The following is an 18,895-nucleotide window of genomic DNA, read 5'->3' as shown; positions in this document are numbered from 1 at the left end:
ATAACCATTCCTGATTTATTCTGTAATGTCATTCCTCCATGCAAACTATAGTTGCAACCACATGGGAGAAAACATAAGAGACAACCTTGTCCTCTGTAATGATGAAAGTGAGAACTAGCAACGTAAGGCCCTAACTTTTGTGTTCCACATACTAAAAAACACATACATCAGACAACTCGGCATTTTTCAATTGCACAGCAATTACTCGCACAAAAACTTCTTTATTTGCGCACAAGCCACAAGAAAAAATTGTCTTTCTTGCTCTTCATGGAACAAAAACAATACAATGAACCCACACGGCCCAGGAGAAGTTTTCTAGATCTCTGCAAACCAGCCTTGCCTCATTTTATTTTCATTGCTGCTCCGAGATGGTTCCAGGCAGCTTTTTGAGTCTATAGCCAAAAAGGTTGGCTTACACCATTCCCATGCACTCCGAGCCGCTCCGAGGCCGCTGGCTGACACAGGCTCCCTGTGCGAAGGGTCTCGGAGTCCTGCTGTCCTGCCCCAGGCCCAGGAACACCAGTCCTGCTGCCGACACTTGGTGGCTATGAACGGGGTGGTGAGAGAGGAGCACAGGATTTGCCCTCATACTTTCATGATATTCCTACAGAAAAGAGCTCCAAGATTGGCTAAATTGAGACACAAATGCTACAGAGAGATATAAATGCAACTATGGGCATCAGCTCTTTGCAATTCAACTCATCAAGCTTCGACCTTTTCCTTCCGACCATATTATTTTTGTGCATCGAATCTTCGAAGACCAAAGTACTTCAGCCAAAAAAAAACCCCAAACCCTCACACAGAAAACCTGGCTGCTTAGCATATTTCATTACCACAGAGGCTTCAAAAATACTGAGAAATTTAAACGTATAAGATACTTGGCTTTAGCTAAGAGATAAGTGTCTGAGATAAGCAAAGTATAATTGCTCAGTGTAATACCTTAGTGCATTTTATACAAATATTTGCTAACACTGCACTTCATGTATTTCATTTCAGTGTTGTGAAATTCTGCTCAATGTTCCAGTTTTATTTGTGATACATTCCTGTAGTATTTACACATCCCCTTGATATAGAATTAAATAAATTATACGACCCCCAAAGTACCAATGGGACAGTTGCACTTAGCACAGTATAGGCTATCAGTTACCAGCTTATCCCTCCGAAAAATCTGGCGGAAAAATCTTAAATAATTTGTTCCTAAAGAGCTCTGAAACTAGGAATTACAAGAGAAACTTTTTTGCTTGTAATAAAATGGCTTGCATTTAGCATAATACAGTAATATTTTTCTATAATTAATTATTAAGCAAATAAAATTATCTGAAATTTGAAAATTAGGAGGAATACTTTTTGGAGACTTCTTTCGGTGACAGTATTGTTCTCTTAGCTCCTTCCCTCTTAACCCCTTCAGCTCTTCTCCCATCTTGCTATTCTGCAGTCTCTTGGGCACAAGTCTTGGGTCTTATTTTCCCTCAAGTTTTGCTGACCCATCAGAAGAGCTACCAAGGGAAAGACTGAAGCCAAAGTCTGTGATATTGAGAAGACAGCCGTTTCCACAAGGGAGAGAAGGCTTGTAGAAGAAAGATACAAGAAACCAGGCATCAAAAGTTCCAAAACTCAGAAAAACAACCTGTTTTTCTTCACTTTGAACTGCTACTGGAGAGTATCTAGGAGAGGGTGGGATCTCTTTGTGCTTACACTCGCATGGAAGAGCTGACGAACCCACTGCTTTCACATCTGTAATGTCACTCATTTCAGTGACACCACTGCAAAGATGTGGTACTGTATGTGAGTACTCACATCCTAGGTGAGCATGAATATCCTCTTTTAAATTAAGGACAAAGAGGAATAAACCAACACCTGTAACGCAAGGGGACTGAAGAGTGCTGATTTTCATACTGCAAATGATCTTTGATATTCCCTGACACTTTGACTGTGATCAAGTGACGCCCCAGACTGTCAACTGCCTCTCTAGAGAGAGTAGCCTACCCTGGGCTGCGGTGAAATCTTGCTCCCGCTCTTATTTTAGAACAAAGAAAGAATAACTCTGTTAAGAAAATCAACAGAATTGCACTGGTCTACATGGAGGAATCAGACCCCATGGTCTCTCAAGTTATTTTCAACGGTCCTACAATGCAGGAAGCCAAATTAAACATTTAGCATCTGACCTTGCGCTGTCACTTCTAGGTGAGCTGCTGAATTTGCAATTCATTTTCCCTATCCACAGATTAAAAATACATGATTTTTTTCCCAGAGTTCATAATATAGGGAAGTTACTTTTAGAGAAAATTTGATTGTTCTTACTGCACACTAAAATCCAAAATGCTAAAACTTTTACATAACAGTAGTTTCCAACCCTCCAAGTTGGTGGTTAGACTGCAGACTGGAGTGGACAGAATCCAGTCTCTCAAGGGGACCTAACCACTATAGTGGTGGTCAGCAGAACTACCACACACAAAAAGCAGTGGCAAATCCTATGACTGCTAAGAGTTGAATCTGAATATTTTTAATTCCATTCTTTTCCTAAAATTTTACTACCTTTCTACTCTTTTTTACTGAGCCACATCCCACTTGTTTTACACTCCATACTGCTTGCTTTATTTTTCCGAACAATGTTTATGTTTCATAGTCTTGCTAGGAAAATATGTCTACAACATCAGTTATAATTACTAACAGCAAGTACATCTAAATTAAACACCTGCTAACATACACAAGCGTAAACAAGATAAATTCACATTGGTACACAATTTAGCCTTCTCACTTGCAGCATAGGAGGGAGACATGCTCAGATGCTACAGGAACAAGCAGAGTATAAGAACTTCGGAAAGGTGAAGGCCAAAGAACAAGTTAAAAGAATGCAAATATACGCTAAAATGGTATATATACCCACACATATTACTATACTTTAGAGGTTATATAGATATGCATATGTGCACACCCAAGTATACAATCTCTGTCTGTTTCTCAAGGGGCAACGTTTGCTTTTTCCAGCATTTGTCCTTTGCATTTTCTCCAGATACAAATCTTTTACCACAGAGCAAAACCAGCCTCCAGGTTCCTGGTTTACATTTCCCAAACGTTGCCGAGGTGTATGAGCAACGACCAGGAGCACCTGCTTTCCACGGGAGGCCCCTGGATACAGGAGGCTGCCTGTGTGCACATCACACGACTCACTCGAGGCCCACACGCAAAACCACCATTACTACCCAACACGCGAGTCTCAAAGCCTATGCAGCTCAAAGGCCCACCCTCCACAGATGCCCAACATTCACCCTCCATGAAAATCAGCCCTCGCCGAGACACCTACCACATCACAGCCTCGGGAAACCACACCGGAAAGTGACGGCCTCTGGCTATTAACTGAACTGTTATTTCTCTCCCAAGATTAGTCTTGTGAGGCAGCCAACATCTTCAAAATAAGGAAGGGAAGTACTTTGAAGTTATGAAATGTTAGGGTCCTTTCTGCTGTATTTTCTCTGGACAATTCTGTCTTCAAAGTTTAGTTTTGCCTTATTAATAAGTGGAGTAGCAATGTCTTGGCATCAAGTTCTGCAAGCAATGTGAAGCAGGAGTGGACATTCTGGGAGAGTCAGGAGTTGGCAATACAGGAAGCTTCTGCTTAAGTCTCTCATCAGGCAGGAGTCACCTCCAAGATGACATGGCTTGTGATGCCCTGGATTCAGAGCGGAAGGAAGGGGAGGAACTAAGGGAACAGAACTAACCTGAAAGAATGAATAGCTAGAAAAGGATCACACAAAATAAATGTTTCTTTCAGGACCTCACAGCTTACCTTATGTAAATAGAGAATGCATGATGATTTCAATACCATTTGGAATGGTATTGAAATGGTATCCAAGAATTTGGATTTTGTATGTGTAATATCCAGGCAGAGAAGACTGACATTGCTTCTTGACCCAGCAGTCATTCGAAGGCTTTTCAGTCACCAAAAAATATAGAGAGCACTAGTTAGCTCGTAATACCTGCACCGTATCACGGAACACACTTGGAAGAGAAAGCTCTTGCCGATTACTCACCATCCAAACGTCCTGCCTGACAGCAGCTGGAGGCTGGGATGCGCTCCGTGAGTTACCGCATGCGCTTGCCACCTTCTTCCTCTTCCCCAGGCACTGACTGGCTCATGGCCCCAGTCAGACCCAAGTCACGAGGTAAGCTGGACCTTGGTCTTACCCAGCACAAGCGTTGTTAGGGTCTTATTTACGATAACGAAGGCACATTTCTTTGGTAAGTATCATCACACAATTCCTACCCTTGAATCGTGTTCAAAAAAGCAACATCCTGTTTTTCTGCATTGCTATTCCTGTCTCATCCCTCCAGCTAGGCAGGCTCCTTGTCCTATCAAGGCTCTTTCCAAATCTTGCACCTTGCTTCAAAACCTGTCATTCCATGGCAATGTACAGCAGATTATTCCTTTTCTTCTTTCTTTTGCTGATCTCCATGACAAAATAACCTTTCTAATGTTATCCATAGCCATCATACACACGTATTCCCTTCAAAACACAATACTCAGGTCAAACACTGTGGCCTGAAAGACCTGGGCTTGAACTGTTACCAGTGATAAACGACAGCTCCCAAGGGCAGGTGCATTGCCAAACACTTAGTACCAGCCTTACACTCAGTATTTACAGACCTTGGACCGACACCAACCCACAAGTAAAACTGTGTGCTTTAGCACTGCTTCGAAGGCACCGTCCTACCCATTCACCAGCGAGTGAATCACGACGATTCAACATGGTAAGGCTTTTTTTTTTCCCCTCAACTTTTAAACTTCTAATTTTTAACTCTAAATGCAAGCAACAGCAAAACACTTCAGTATATTTCTTGAAGATGTATCAAAATGAAATCTATTAAAATAAAAAAGCGATTATTAAAAGCTGAGAGTACTACATTGTCACACTCACATTACTCCATTTGGAACAACTGGTAACAGGATGACAACTGAGAAGATTATTATCTCTAGGCAGAAAAGTTTATTAGCCTTTAAAAAGTGCTTAGAGATGCTCCACTGAAGGAGCTGTGGTCCTGATTTAGATCCAGCTCAATGACTTAAGCTGAAATCTAAAGGCGAGCCAGGGAAACATATTTCTGATAGCCAGAATACAAGAACACAGATACACAAATCTATGCCAGCTGGGCCAGTAATTCTGACCATGCTTTTTTGTCCACCTCCATCACACCTGCCCTGACTCTGATAACCCTCTAGTGGTGCCATCTAAGACCCTTCTTCAAAGGCAGACTTCAATCAAGTGGGAACATTGGTCAGTGGTCAGAGATATTCCCTCCTTAGCCTTCACCATTCCCTAAAGCAGGCAAAGGATGTGTGCAAGACAGGCAGGCACAGAGCTGAGGGAAGAGCTACAGAACTGATGTGTTAAGGTTTCCTACCTGAAAAGTCAGAGAAACACTTGTGCACTTCAGCTATTAGAGGACAGAACTGGACCCCAAGAAACTCAGTGCTCATTCTGATGTGTAATGACCAATATCAAAGTGCAGAATCAAGTTTTGCGACCCATGGTAGTTAGTAAACAAACTTACAGAAACTTTGCTTAACAGTCCTGGATAGGGCAATATGGCAGATAATGTTATCTGATAAAAAATTATTGCACATGGTTTTAAAATAAACATACCCTATGTAGCTATTTCACTCTTTTGTTGAAAAGAGTTATTTAAGAATGTTTTCTTATAAAGTAAGGTTTCAAAAAGATGCCTTAATTTTACACTTGTGGTTACCAAAGCATATTTTTGCTCTTAAAGTAATTCCATAAACTGAACTTAAGACTGACTTAAAGAAAAACACTCTATTACTTTAGTAACAAAAAAGCATCAAGAACACGTTTGATTTAGCCCTGGTTACATCGCTTCATCTCTTTCCAGAAAAAGCATTAAAAGTTATCTAGCATTTGAGACAGCATTAAAGTTTGTTAGAAAAATGAAGATTTTTTTTTTGGCCTGTCTTTGTTGTGAAAAATACTCCAACAAGATAAGTTCTTATATGGACATCCCATACAAACACAATTATAAGATTTCACTCCTGAAATCCAATGTCTATGGAATGTCCCTAAGTGCCACAAGGAAACACCAGTGATTTCACTGAGCATCGGCCTGGTCTGGCAGTGCTGCCTCAGGAACAGGCCATATTCCAGGCCCCTGCACCTCGGCCCTGTTCTTTCTCCATGCAGTTCTCTGTGACTGTGATGTCAGTTCCATCTTTTCATCATTTCTGCCACAAATCAATGCAGCATTTCCACATGTTAGTTTTTATTTAGAGAGAGACTGAGTATATCCACTCATTGTGACAGTAGACGCGGCAGGCAAGACCTATGAACATACTACACACCTGTAACTACTCCCCAGAGTTGGCCCTCATACCCGTGCCAAACTTTGGACATTTAGATAGATACCTTTTGAGCTTTTGTTGCTACCAGTACTGATTTGTTTGTGGAAATTTCAGCCACGAAAGCTAACAACTACATTAACAAAAACTAGTATTGTGCGATCTTTGCTTCATCAGGCTAGATGCCCACGGGCAAGCAAAGCCAGGTTGGGGGCCTAGAGCTAGTCATGTTGCTGCCGCCCCAGACTGTCCACGTGCGTGAGCAAACCTCAAAGGGTACCTCGAAGGCACCCCCAAGAGGCCAAAGGAGCCTTCGGGCCCGGAGGAACCTGCCCAAACCTGCGATACCCACATCCAGTTTCCAAGGTAGACACTGCCGGCGCGCTTGGTTTGCACCTGGGGGTCGCAGCCATTTCAAACCCAACGTTAGAGCCTGCAAACCTTTTCCTCTCAAGTTTTTGTTCCCTCTACCCACCCAGACAGCCATGCCTCATTTATACATGGATCTTAAGAAAACCTTGTAAAAATATTTCCGTTTCATCCTGTTTAAAACAAATATTTAGATAAAGGCTTACGAGTAGTAAAACCGGGTCACTGTATTACCCAAGAATGTAAACTCCCAGGGGAGCAGACTTTAGAATGTGCTATGAAAATGAAGATTGATACTTTGCTCAAAAATACTATGGAAATTTAAGAGGCAAAGTTAAGTACCACAGTGAAATTCAGCACCCAGTCTTTGTTCGGTTGTAAGATCAACAACCAGCTGACAGTGTTTAAAACATTATCAGGCATGGTCAGAAGTTCATCTTCTGAAACCAGGTCGCAGGTCGTCGGCAGGAAATTCATCGGAAATTATGGAGGAAATTCAAAAAACACAAACGGGTGTGAAAACTAGTTTATATAATGTAGGTTCTCCCAACACAGCTTCCTGTGTTATGATAAACTCAGCTGTTTCTTAGTGAACTTTGCCTTTTCTACGCCACATTAAATAAGTATTTCTGAATCGTCTATTATACTCTTCATGCCTCAAAAAATGCAGAGGTCAGATTCTCTACAAAGGACTATTCAATGTCTGCCTTTAAATGATACAGCTGGGAGAGAAACTGGTAGCAAAAGGAGGTGTTTGGAGATCACTGGATGCTTTCCCAGAGCGGTGCTTGTAGCAGGTCTGTCCTTGGCTCTCAGCACTCCAGGACTGGGTGTGCAACGTGTTTCAAAAACCCCCGTCACCTTCAGAGCCCAAGATGAGGCTCTTACACAGCTAAAACATCAGCGTCCTGGGCAAACTGCAGCCTCCATCGAGTCTGGGAGGAGGAAGATTAGTGTAGGGAATCTGCTCCCTCTGAGGCGGGGAACCTTCTCCCCTTCATTTTCCGTGCATTTGCTGTGCAGTACAGCCCCACATAGGCCATCATTACCCTTAAGAACCACAGGTCCACACAGAAGTCTACAGATAAAAAGTAATCCCTCAAATAAATTGTTCATCTGCTACCTCCACATCTTGCTCTTTTGTTTTCTACCCTCACATCCAATAAAACCATCAAGATCTATTTGTTCAACACTGCAACTTGAAATTTCTAATAAATTGTGCATTTGTAGCTATTTCCTATAGATAATGTTTCCTGCTGAAGTAACAGGAACCACTCCTATACTTCTAAAATTACAGGAATCACATCTTCTACAATTTGATGAAAAACAAGAGCTATTTTTGGTTTGTGAGGGGTTGGTTGACATGGTAAAAGTGATAACGGTACTTAATAGCAATCATTCCACATCATTTACTGTTGGCATTACGAGCAAGGATCCTTACTGAGCCTGCATGAAGCGGAGATGGAAAATTCCTATGAAAGTCAGGGTGTCTATAAGTTTATCTGGATGCAGAATTTTATTTGCAGAATGAGGACTTTTCACACCAAACGCACCTATTTTGCATGTTTACTTAAGCTTATGGGCACAGCCAAACTGCCCATGGAAACAAAGCTAACCAGCAACATAACTGGAAACATTTCATCTTCCAATTTTCAAACCCAGTGGTTTTATCTTTGGGGGAAGCAGCAAGGTGAGTTTGCTGTCCTCTCTCTGCTCATGTAACCTGCTGAAAATAAGTTTTCTTCTTTCAATTACCCTTGGCAGACTGCTTAGGAGCTCTGCAGAGCATTGGCTTGCTGTACCCATTGCAAAACGTGGTTTGCCTAAATATGCTGCTTATAAGGCCTGGTTCTCTCTTTTTTCCCCCCTTCTTCTCCCCAGCCTGTACGGGGGATAATTCCAGCCCCTGCACGTGCTGTTTTGCACTGCATTCCTGGACGGCCAGTGGGGTAGCCATATGAACAAACGTGTTGAAAGCAGCGAGCAACTGCCCGTAACAAACTTTCACACCCCACTCGCAGGCGGTCGCAGGCAGACACTCGGGAGCAGCAAATGCTGGTTGGGGAGCGGTGTCGTCTCAAGACTCAAGCATCTCCCCTGGGAGTATCCTAGTTGCCTTGGGCCTTAATACCAAGAACTACTGCAAGGACAAGTTCAGAAACTTCTAGGGAAACTCTGAATGCCTCTGCCTCCGGTCTTTGTATTTCATCTACCTAAATATATCTAAAGAACAGAATTAATACTGCAAGGGTTCTGGTTAAGCTCAGGCATTCAGGTCTCAGTTTCGGAAAATTGAAACCAATGGTTAAACAGCTTTGCATTAAGTATTCCTTAGATGCTTCTAACAAAGGCTAACCCTTACTGCCAGGCTCAGATTTGCATCTTCTCCACCAAAAACCTACATTCTCCAGTTTTGATAGTTCTGCATTGTTTTAAATAATCTAACTACTATTATATATCCTAGTTTTCAGGAAAACACATCCCCCTTAACAATTAGCATTGTATTATTTACCAAGTAATTTTAGACTTACACAAGGTCTAAATTAGCTGACAACTTTGGGTCACTCTACCAACCAAGTGAAAATATTTTAGGAAGGGGACAGGAATAAACTAATAAATAAATAAAATAAAAAAAAACCCAGTGGCGCTTTCTTTCACCATGGGATAGAGACTGCAGCCAAGAGTTCAGGTGATAGGATGCTGGCTTGATTTTTCTACTCTTCCCAGGGATGTTCTGCAGCCTGCTACAGCTTGCGGAACTGAGTCACTCTGCAGAGCCTCCCCTGAACAGTGACAGAAACCCACAGTTCTGGAGGACTTCTACAACGCACCAAGCAAAAGCTCCATTTATTCCTCATACCAGATCCTACTTAAAACTGTAAAGAGCTTTACAAAGGCAGTAGTTTAGCATCTCTAATTAATGCTCCTGCCTAACTGAATGCTTATTGTTGCTCACAACTGAATAGGTCACCGAAATAAACCGATGTGAGGCTGCAAAATCCTCACATTTCAGCCTCCTCCAGCAAGTGACACATTTTCCATAGATGCAGCTGCTATCCAATTCCAAAATGGCAAGATATTCAATATCCTTCAGGTTTCTCAAACCTTGCCAAAAAGGCAGAGCACAGCTTCTGCCTGTGAAAGCTTCGGAGCTATCTGGAATGAATCGATACCCGTTTGTTCTGAACCGTTGTCTGCTCGTGCAGGAGGAGCTTCCTGTGCCGTCAGTAGCTTATCACGATGTCTACTGTATGCATAAATTAATTCAGTCATAGGACTGTGGCCGAAAGAAGCACATAGCAACGTAAGCAGACTCAGAACCAGATTCAGGAACAGGCCTGACACCAGAGTCCTCAGAGCAAACACCAGTGAAACAAAACCCCTTGGTGCCACAATGCTGGTGCTCAGAGCGGCCCAGCTGCAGGTCCAAGCGACTGAGCTATGAGAACACAAGGATTTCGAACACAGACAGACTCCCAGCTGCAGCGACAGCGATCGGCCACGAAAAACAGCTTGAAGCTTGGCCCTCCAAGGACGGAGTGCTTTGGAATGAACCAAAATCCTGTCCAAGGACGGAGTGCTTTGGAATGAACCAAAATCCTGAGCGGGTTTAGGTAACATACACACGCAGGCTTCCGTTCAATACTTTTTTTTGTTCCTCAGTTTTTCTTTCTATCACCATGAACAAAAGCTGCTCTGGATCCCCTTGGTCATAGGCTGTAGCAGCCAAGAAGAATGACAAATAACTGCTCAAAAGTAGTCTGGAAAGCTGAGAGGATGCACAGCTCAGACATAGCACTCTCTCCAGAGCCTGGTCTAAACGTGGACAAGTCAAAAATACACACGAGGCTTCTTGGCATCTGGTGGGAAAGGACCAGGCAGTAGCATAACAGCTACTGGCAGAGCGTTGTGGTGCAGCCTTAAAGCTTTTCACAATCGTGTTTGCAAAAACAAGGGGACCGCAGAGAAGATTGTGGTGCATATTCTTTTAAGGAAGAAACCAGAGGAAAAGGAAACAGAAACGAGGTAGAAACAGTACAAAAAGTATCAGTCCATAAATCCAGGCAAAGAGGAGACCCTAACTGTTTCATCTAACTTCTGACTGAAAGAGTCAGAAAGAAGTTCATGGTCTGAAGGCAGAGGCACTATCAGGCACCCTCCCCAAATCAGGATCCAGTGGAAGCTCCTATTTCTCTTTCAAGGTGGATGCCCTAGAGGTGAAAACAGGCTGGAAGGAAGGAAGTCCAGAAGCCATTTTCCAAGAGGAAACAGCCCTGAGGACAAACACACACCATCAGCAAAGAGTAACTCCTGAAACAAGAGGGAGGAGCAACCACCCTGCGTGGATACACCAACCCGGCAGAGGCCAAAGGCAGAGCAAGAGCAAAGCCGGCTCGGCCGACCACGGCACCCAACGCTGGAGAGTTTTTCCGGCTGCATCCAAGAGAGCCGAACACGGCGCAGAACGCCGGGAGGCGACGAGGTCGCGGCTTGGTCACACTGGGGAGCTGGACGGTGTCTCCTACCGCCACGCTGAGCGGAGGAGGAGGTGATGCAACGCTGATTCTTCCCAGTAAATATTAATGACCGTGCGGCTGCTTTCGAGCTAGTGCTTCGGATAACCAAACTAAGGGACAGGAGAAATGAATCAGCTTCAAGGCTTTGTGTGTATTTGTCATTTCTCAGTTATGTTAAAAGCGAGTCTTCTTTTCATCATCTATGGTTATCTCCAAATACACATTTTTTTTGAATTAGTATTGGAGGTTCACGTTTAGAAAAAGGATTCCTGATACTGAAATGTGTTCAAATGACTCTGAATACTCTCTGTTCAAGGAGGCCTAGACCTTCCACCACGGATCCCTCAAACACAGAAAGCACGTTTTTTCCCCCCTCTTACAATTCAGTCCCCACGCGGACAAAGACCAGCTGGATGGCTGTCCAGCACCGTACACGTCTCGCTGTCTCCTCAACTTGGTAATCGATCTCCAGCAACAGGAGGGTGACACAGAGGCTGGATTTCACTGTCAAAACTTTCGAGCGCCAAAACATTTGCCATGAATTTCACTGCAAGCAGCAGTGAGATAACTGCAAACTTTCCAAAGGGCAAATGCTTCAAGCAAGCATGCTCAGGAACTACGGTTTTTGCCGCTGCAGAGAGCAACTCAGACATTCCTTCATGCTGTGTACGCTAGACTGTTACTCTACACCACCCCCATCTCAAACTGACACATTACCTCGAACACCAAGTACTTCAATTAAAATAGCTCAAGAAAGGCTGCAGAAAGAATTTTTTTTCAGAGCATTACTCAGTTCTGATAGCATTTAACAGCTGCATCAACAGCAACGTGCAGATCCCCTCTCCACTAAAAAAAAAAAATCCATGATTCACTTTATTAAAACAAAGCAAAAAGCTTCTCACAAAAAGAAAACCTATACATACTACCTCATGTGACTTTCCAGAGCTTCCATTCCTGAGTTTCAGCTAGGTTTATTCAGTAAATTTCAGGCGGTTTTATACGCTCTCTTTATTTTCCCTTCAATTAAGTAACAATCTATCAAAAATTTAAGTGCACTTTGTCTCATTTTCAGTAACAGGTATAAAATTTATTGGATTCAAAGTCTTCGGCCTCTCTTTTCAGGCAAGGTCAAAGCTCTACATGGTCGTACTTTTCTTTTTTGGTGTTTTTTTCTCCTAGTCGGTCCTCCAGTGGGAAATTAATATTCAGCACGAACAATGAACTCCTCGCATGGCCTTTGAACCTCGCGGTTGCTAGGAGGCCTGAAGAAACCCTGGATTACGGCAGATTTAATAGCACGTATCAAGAGATTATTCAACAGGAAAATGTGTGATTTTCTAAGTTTCCTCCCCCCCTCCTTTTTTTTTTCTTACTCCCATCCCCCCGATCTGTCAAGCAATCTCTAAGTTTCACACAAATTGCATCGGCAGTAATTTTCTGTAATTATGGGCAGTTTGTTGCCAAAGTATTGAAAATGTGACTGGCAGACATCAATACTGCTTCTAATCAACATGATATAAAGCTGGTCCCTACTCAGTTCTACTAAAAAGATCTGATTAAAAATCGGGTGTGCTTCACCACTCGAGCCTGAGACTTGCACTTTGATCATCTATAAGGTTCTGTTTAAAGAGTGTTTTTTCCCCAAATAAGACATCGCAGCATTGACTGCAGCACCATCACTAAGGATTCCTGTGCTGCTGAATGAAGTGCACATCATTTTTTTCCATGCCCAACTCAGACATGCTCCAACGTTAACGTTTCAAGCTTGTTAGTACCTTAGTAAAGACCACAGGGCTGTTTGTTTTATCGCATTTCCCCAAACCACAGTAAGGGAGGCAAAAAGACAAGGTTGCTTTCCCACCCTCCACCCCCACCCCACACAATGCAGCATTTAATTAAAAGCAAACCACAACAATACTAATGGAGATGAGGTTAAATGGTTGGATAAACAGAATGCAGCGCTCTGAAAAGGCCCTGCCTTTCAAGACACTTTCTCCCATATAACATTCTGGGTGACAAAGACTGTATTTGTATTCCCGATCTGCACAACTTTTATGCCAGAAGATTTCACATAGACTTATTGCGAGGAAGAGGGATTTCTTCAAATAGCGAGAACTGTTCAGACACAGTAGCCATTCCTCCCAAAACTAATATTTAGAAAGGCAGTGGACAAGGATCCTTTAAAAATAAATGAACGTGGAAACTATCCATCACAACAGGAAAAACTGCATTTCCAGCTAAAAGTCTACAGAGTACTTTAAAAAACCTTCCAGATTTTAATTTTTGATGTATTATCCTTCTATCAACTTCAGCAGGTTTATCAACCTAAATATCAGATTTTTTCCTTCTTCCATTGATGCCATTTAAATCAATGCCCCATATATTCATCAGCACAATGTTTTAGGGGTAGAGGTGATTGCTTTGAAACATACATACCTGATTTCAGATCTATGGGCCCCAACAAACACAGGTATCTACTGTAAAAGGCAGAGTGCCATATTTGAAGATGGCTCGTGTTTCAGCACCTCGTTGGATTGTACCAACCTTGCCAAGATAAAGCTTTTACAGAGCCAGATTGTTTCCCCGAAGAATTAAAAACAAGCAAAAACCACACCACGCTTGGCACCAAACGCTCCTGCGTGCTACCTCTCTTTCCAATGCAGGTTTCCACACTGAAAGAAAGGCCTGAAAGCAGCGACTTCCACAAAATTGACACAGCATTTCCGACAGGAGGAGTACCGGGACATTCGTGGAGAACAACAGGAATCTTTGCATGACGATCGGATTTGGCCTTCCCGTTGCTTTGAGGCTCTGCAGCACCAACACAGCACAACAAAACAAAAACCCAGCAACCTTTCCAGTTCTCTTCAGCTGCTCTAGCATAAATTATACTTGTCATTTCCCCTCAATATGTGGCTTCCCCACGTATTGCCAACATAGCACAATGTTCTTACACGGGCAGATTTTTCACTAAGATGCCTATTATTTCCCTTGTGCTTGGAGGTTAAGGGAAGAATGGCCACGAGGCATTTTTAAAACATAAGAAACCAATCCTGCCTAAAGAGACATGCTTATGAGGTATAGAGATAGTAAAGTGTGTGCGTAACTGACATAACCACAAGCTCAACCTTTGCAGCAGAGATGGGGGGGACTGGTAACATTTTCAGTTACGCATAACAAATACCTTCATTTTCTCCCTCTTTCTCTCCTTTAAAGGAATCTGCCTACTCAACCTAAAATAATCCTTCGAGGGAAAACATGCCTTTATGATAAATGGCAATTTGACATTGCAGCATTGCATTACAGTATGTCCAATCCTCACAACGCCAGGCTGCAGAACAACAAAGGTTTCCAGGATTTTGTGCCCTGGCCCCCACGCCATCAGGATGTGCCCAAGTATTCTTTCCGGTGTTTATGAATGTCCAAATTCCAAAGCCGTTAAGATGAATTTCAGGATGAAGAAGCTGCCATTAACGCTACTGAGGCTTTCCAAAAATGCACCAATACCCGTTTGAGGCCGAGCCTCTCCCTTGTGCCTGCCTTTCCCTGTGCTGTTTTTTGTTTTGTTTGTGCTGCCTCTCTTTCCTATGCACAAACACGTTGCTGCAGTGTCCATTATTCCCCTGCAGCCTCCCTTTAAAGCAAGGAACGCATTAATAAACATGCACGTGTGTGTTCCCTCACACACACAGGTCTGCTCTGCACCTCGAATAACGAATGCAAATGTGTTTACAGCCGTTTTCCACCACAAACGCTTTGCCACTGCAGAAATGCAGCTGAAATCCAAAGAGGCAGCAACACAGCGAGAGCATTTGCAATCACAGGTGACCCCTTTCCCTTCCAAAATGGAAATTCATGAGAGCCCAGCGAGTCAGCCAGAGCAAACCAGACCAAAGGGAGAATGCGTGGGGCAGTAGTAAATATTCAGCACATGCTTTCCCGCACAAAAGGAGCACAGGGCTCCACGCTCCGTGCTCCTAGTCATTTTTATCCGCCCTTCCACACCAGGAGAGATGCAGCCGTTCCTTCCACGCGCTTATTTCACTCGACTAACAGATTTTAAACACCATATTGCAAGGGCCCTGCTGTGAATCTTACTGAGGTACAAAATGGTGGATGTGTGCCTCTTTTTTTTTTTTTTTTGGTGCATTATTCATAACAACTTAAGGCTCCCGCTCTCCCCTCCGTGCCCAGCGCCAGAGCCTTCCCGCAGCCACACGCATCCCGCTCCGGCCTCCTCGCCACAAAGCGCTCCCGGGCCCACGCGCAAATAACGTTACCAACCTGATGTCATGTAGCCCCGTGATGCCTGGGAAATAAAAGCGGGTGGGAAGTGTTTGTGCAGCCGGTAGTCCTTCTCGCTGCGGGACCGCATGCGGTCCGAGGCCCGGTCGGAGAAGTCGGAGCTCGGCCAGGCCCGCCGCAAGGTCGTGCTCCGCGTCTTCTTCATGCTGAGGACACCTGAGCCCGGTGGTCCCGCGGCGACACGGGATGGCCGGCGCGGCCTGGCATCAGCCTAGCGCAGGTAGCGCCGGGCCGCAGCCTGCCCGCATCCTGCTGCCGCCGCCGCCGCCTCTGCGGCGCGAGCCGCACGTCCCTGCCTTCCCTTCTCCCTTTTTTCCTTTTTTTTTTCCTTCCCCTCGAATGATCCAATTTTACACGCGTCCCACAATGCATTACACTTCATTTGCAATCAGTCCGGCTTATAGCTCCCAGATCCGTGCGGAGGAAAGGCACATTATGCGGCTTCTCGGGCACGGCGAGCGCGGCGGGCGGGCGGGCGACGGCCGCGGCGCGGCGCGGGGGGAGGACTTGCCGCGGGAAAAGCTCCGCGGTGCCCAACAAAAGCCCGATGGAAGCGGGCAGCGCCTGGCCAGCCACGAGTAGTCGCACAAAAGACCCAAATTAGGGGAAAAAATAAAGGGGGGGAGGGCGATAAAAAAAAACAGGGAGGAAGAAAAACCACGGCCCCCGGTGGCGACCCCGGCGCGCTGCGAGAGGCGGCGGCGGCAGCGCCGGCCCCGCGGCTGCGGCAGCAGCAGCAGGAGGAGGAGGCAGAGGAGGGGGAGGAGGAAGGAGGGGGGGCGCAGGCGGCTCCTCGCGGCCCGGCCCCGGCCCCGGCCCGGCCCCCGCCGCAGCCCCCTCAGCGCCGGCCCGGCCCGCAGCGGCCCCCGGGCCCAGGGGAGGCCGCCCCCGCGCGCCCCCGTTTCCATGTGGGAGCGGCCCTGTCCCCCCGTGCTGCCCCTTGGGACAAGGGTGAGAGGGGAAGGGGCACAGCGTGACTGCAAGGCGGCCGAATTACCCCCCAACCCACTTATTTATTTATTTTTAATAACGGATAAACCTTTCTCGTCGTGAGTGGTGTCCTGTTTTGAAAACGATGGGAAAGATGGCGGGGGAGGGGGGGGCTGTAATTTGGGCAGGAGCCGGGAAGGTTGATCCCTCCCTGTGGTGGCCACCGTGGCTCTCTCCATGCCCAAGAGGCACCCTGGTCTCCATGTGCAACCTCCATGTTCCTTCTCGTGCCAGGAGAAGTGGTGTGGACGAGACCTGCTAAGAATGTGGGGAAGGAAAGATGGGGAGCCGCACTCCCCTGCAGCCCATTTCCTTCCCACCACGCTGAGAAAACGTCAGGAGTTGCACATTTCCACTGCTACCTTATCTTGGGTGTACAGATAAAACAACAGGGGAAATGAGCGCAAAAAACTGGCCTAGAGCACTCTGCTGATAAAAAATTTAGGATATTTTTCATGATGCAATCTTGCCCATCGAGCGATTTACTTGTGAACAGCCTCAAGGCTGACAAGGGAGCACGTTTTTGTCCTCGGAGCAGAAACCCATAAGGAGAACTAGGCTCATCTGGTTTCCCCCATCTGAGGAAATAGGTTAGAGAGAGTGGTTGGCATTGCTTAGTTAAGAGTAACCCCAAACCCTGCGTGCGTTGATCAGGTGCAAAGGTGGGTGAAGGTCTGGCCAGCAGTGCAAACTGTAACCCCACCATCTAAGAGCCCCACCAGAAATGTCGGTGCATTTCCAGCTGTAAAAAAGGTGGTCAAGTACAGGCCTGAGATGGCTACATCGCATTAACCTACGTCTGAACTAAGCTCAACCTTTCTCCCAGTCTAGACACGGTCTTAGATATCAATCTGTTCCACTAAAAAAAAAAAAAAAAGAGAGAGAGAGAGAGAAAGAGGCATAATCTGAGACAAGAGACAAATGAGAATAAGCAATGAGGGGGAAAAATGAGGTCAAGAAGTAGAAACGCAGAGCGGGGCGGGAGAAGAGGGCAGACAAGACCACGGTGCTCCTCACCCAGGCTTCCTGCATAGTTACACCCTGCTAGAGATACTCATCTACAAACTACTACAGATTTCAACCAAGATTTCTAAAACACAACAGATGAAGAGGCAGGGGACAACTCCCGCAGGGACAGGACTGTGCACCCAGAGGCGACCGGCAAAGCCAACGAAACCCCATCCTTGTCTAGCACTTCACCACACCAGTAACAAAGCGGGAACGGTGCACAGAAATGGTGCAAGAAGTTTTAATTGACTTAATTTGCGCACCTGCAGGGATTGCCAGGATAGCAGTACAACACCTAAGCTTAACGCACAGCGTCTTCTGTGTACCAAGAGTAGCTACCACTTATTTATAGCCTTGAGGACACGTAACATAGGATGCATTTTCACCTTGTCTCAATTTTCCTCAAAGAGTAATTTGCTACTAATACTGTTAAAAGTTATTTTCATATTAAAAGGAGGGAAGGGGAAGAAGTAATAAACCCATCAGGCAACCGTGGACTTTCCAAATGTGAGGAGATCCATTTAAAAACAGTATAGGAGATCTCCTCTCAATACTGGCACATATTACTATGGTCTGCTAAAGCTCCCTGTATTCACTCTTCTCACAGTTATCCTTTTTGGTTCAAGCTGAAAGAGTTTTTGACATGGTATCTGAAAGAGTTCTGCTCTTTGAAGAGAGGAATTCAGAGCAAGTTTCCTCCTGCTCGTGCATTGTTTCAAGTCAAAGGTTGTTACTGGGATGAATCAAATATATAATTAAAGACCAAGCTTAAGTTTTGGCTGTTTTCTTCAGGGAAAAAGAAAAAGAGAAAGATAAAACTGTGAGTATAATTGATTTTTGCTTCGGTGGCCAAAGTAAAATAGTTTTCTTCAAATGAAATGAAAGGTAAAATTTGAGGGCTTTGAAAAAAAAAAATGTTCTTAGACATTTTCTTCTTTTATATATATAAAATGCATGTCTGGATACATAGGGCTATGTTGGAGCAAAGTAAGGAAAGAAGAATTACCAGCTATTAATGGCTCTTGATTTGTGAATGGTATGCTAGGTCCTTATAAATATAGTTCGAAATAAATTAAAAAACGGTCTAACAGTTGCTGTAAGGGTCATAATTTTCTTTGACTGAAATGGTTGGAAATCTCTGCTTTAATTTACAAGTATCTTGGCTGTCTGGAAAATGCACCTTCAGACAACCAAATAACATCTTGGTGAAGTTTTGCCTGGTTCTGAGTAAGAATGAGAGAGCAGTCTGGTAGAGCTTGCCAGGAACACAGGGAAATACTGCTCCCAAGCAGGAACAAACCTGAGGGGTTTTTCTGATGACTTCTTGTCAACAATATAAAGAAAAAAAGGAGCTGGT

At 44.6% G+C, this 18,895-nt stretch overlaps 1 protein-coding gene across 1 annotated transcript in view; it reads right to left on the bottom strand.

The window, feature by feature from the left end:
* The window catches only part of STOX2 (storkhead box 2), a 67,604-nt gene extending 51,832 nt beyond the window's left edge, over positions 1-15,772 (bottom strand). The window contains exon 1 of the mRNA XM_088524637.1: positions 15,520-15,772. Coding sequence (XP_088380763.1) covers positions 15,520-15,685 — 166 coding nt within the window. The 5' untranslated portion in view covers positions 15,686-15,772. The remainder of the gene's footprint in view (positions 1-15,519) is intronic.
* Between the last annotated feature and the right edge of the window lie 3,123 nt (positions 15,773-18,895).

Source organism: Tinamus guttatus, unplaced genomic scaffold, assembly GCF_059628265.1.
Source record: "Tinamus guttatus ecotype Peru unplaced genomic scaffold, ASM5962826v1 Tinamus_guttatus_pri_ptg000213l, whole genome shotgun sequence".
NCBI classification, from domain to species: Eukaryota; Metazoa; Chordata; class Aves; order Tinamiformes; family Tinamidae; genus Tinamus; species Tinamus guttatus.
This window is presented reverse-complemented; position numbering and strand designations above follow the sequence as displayed.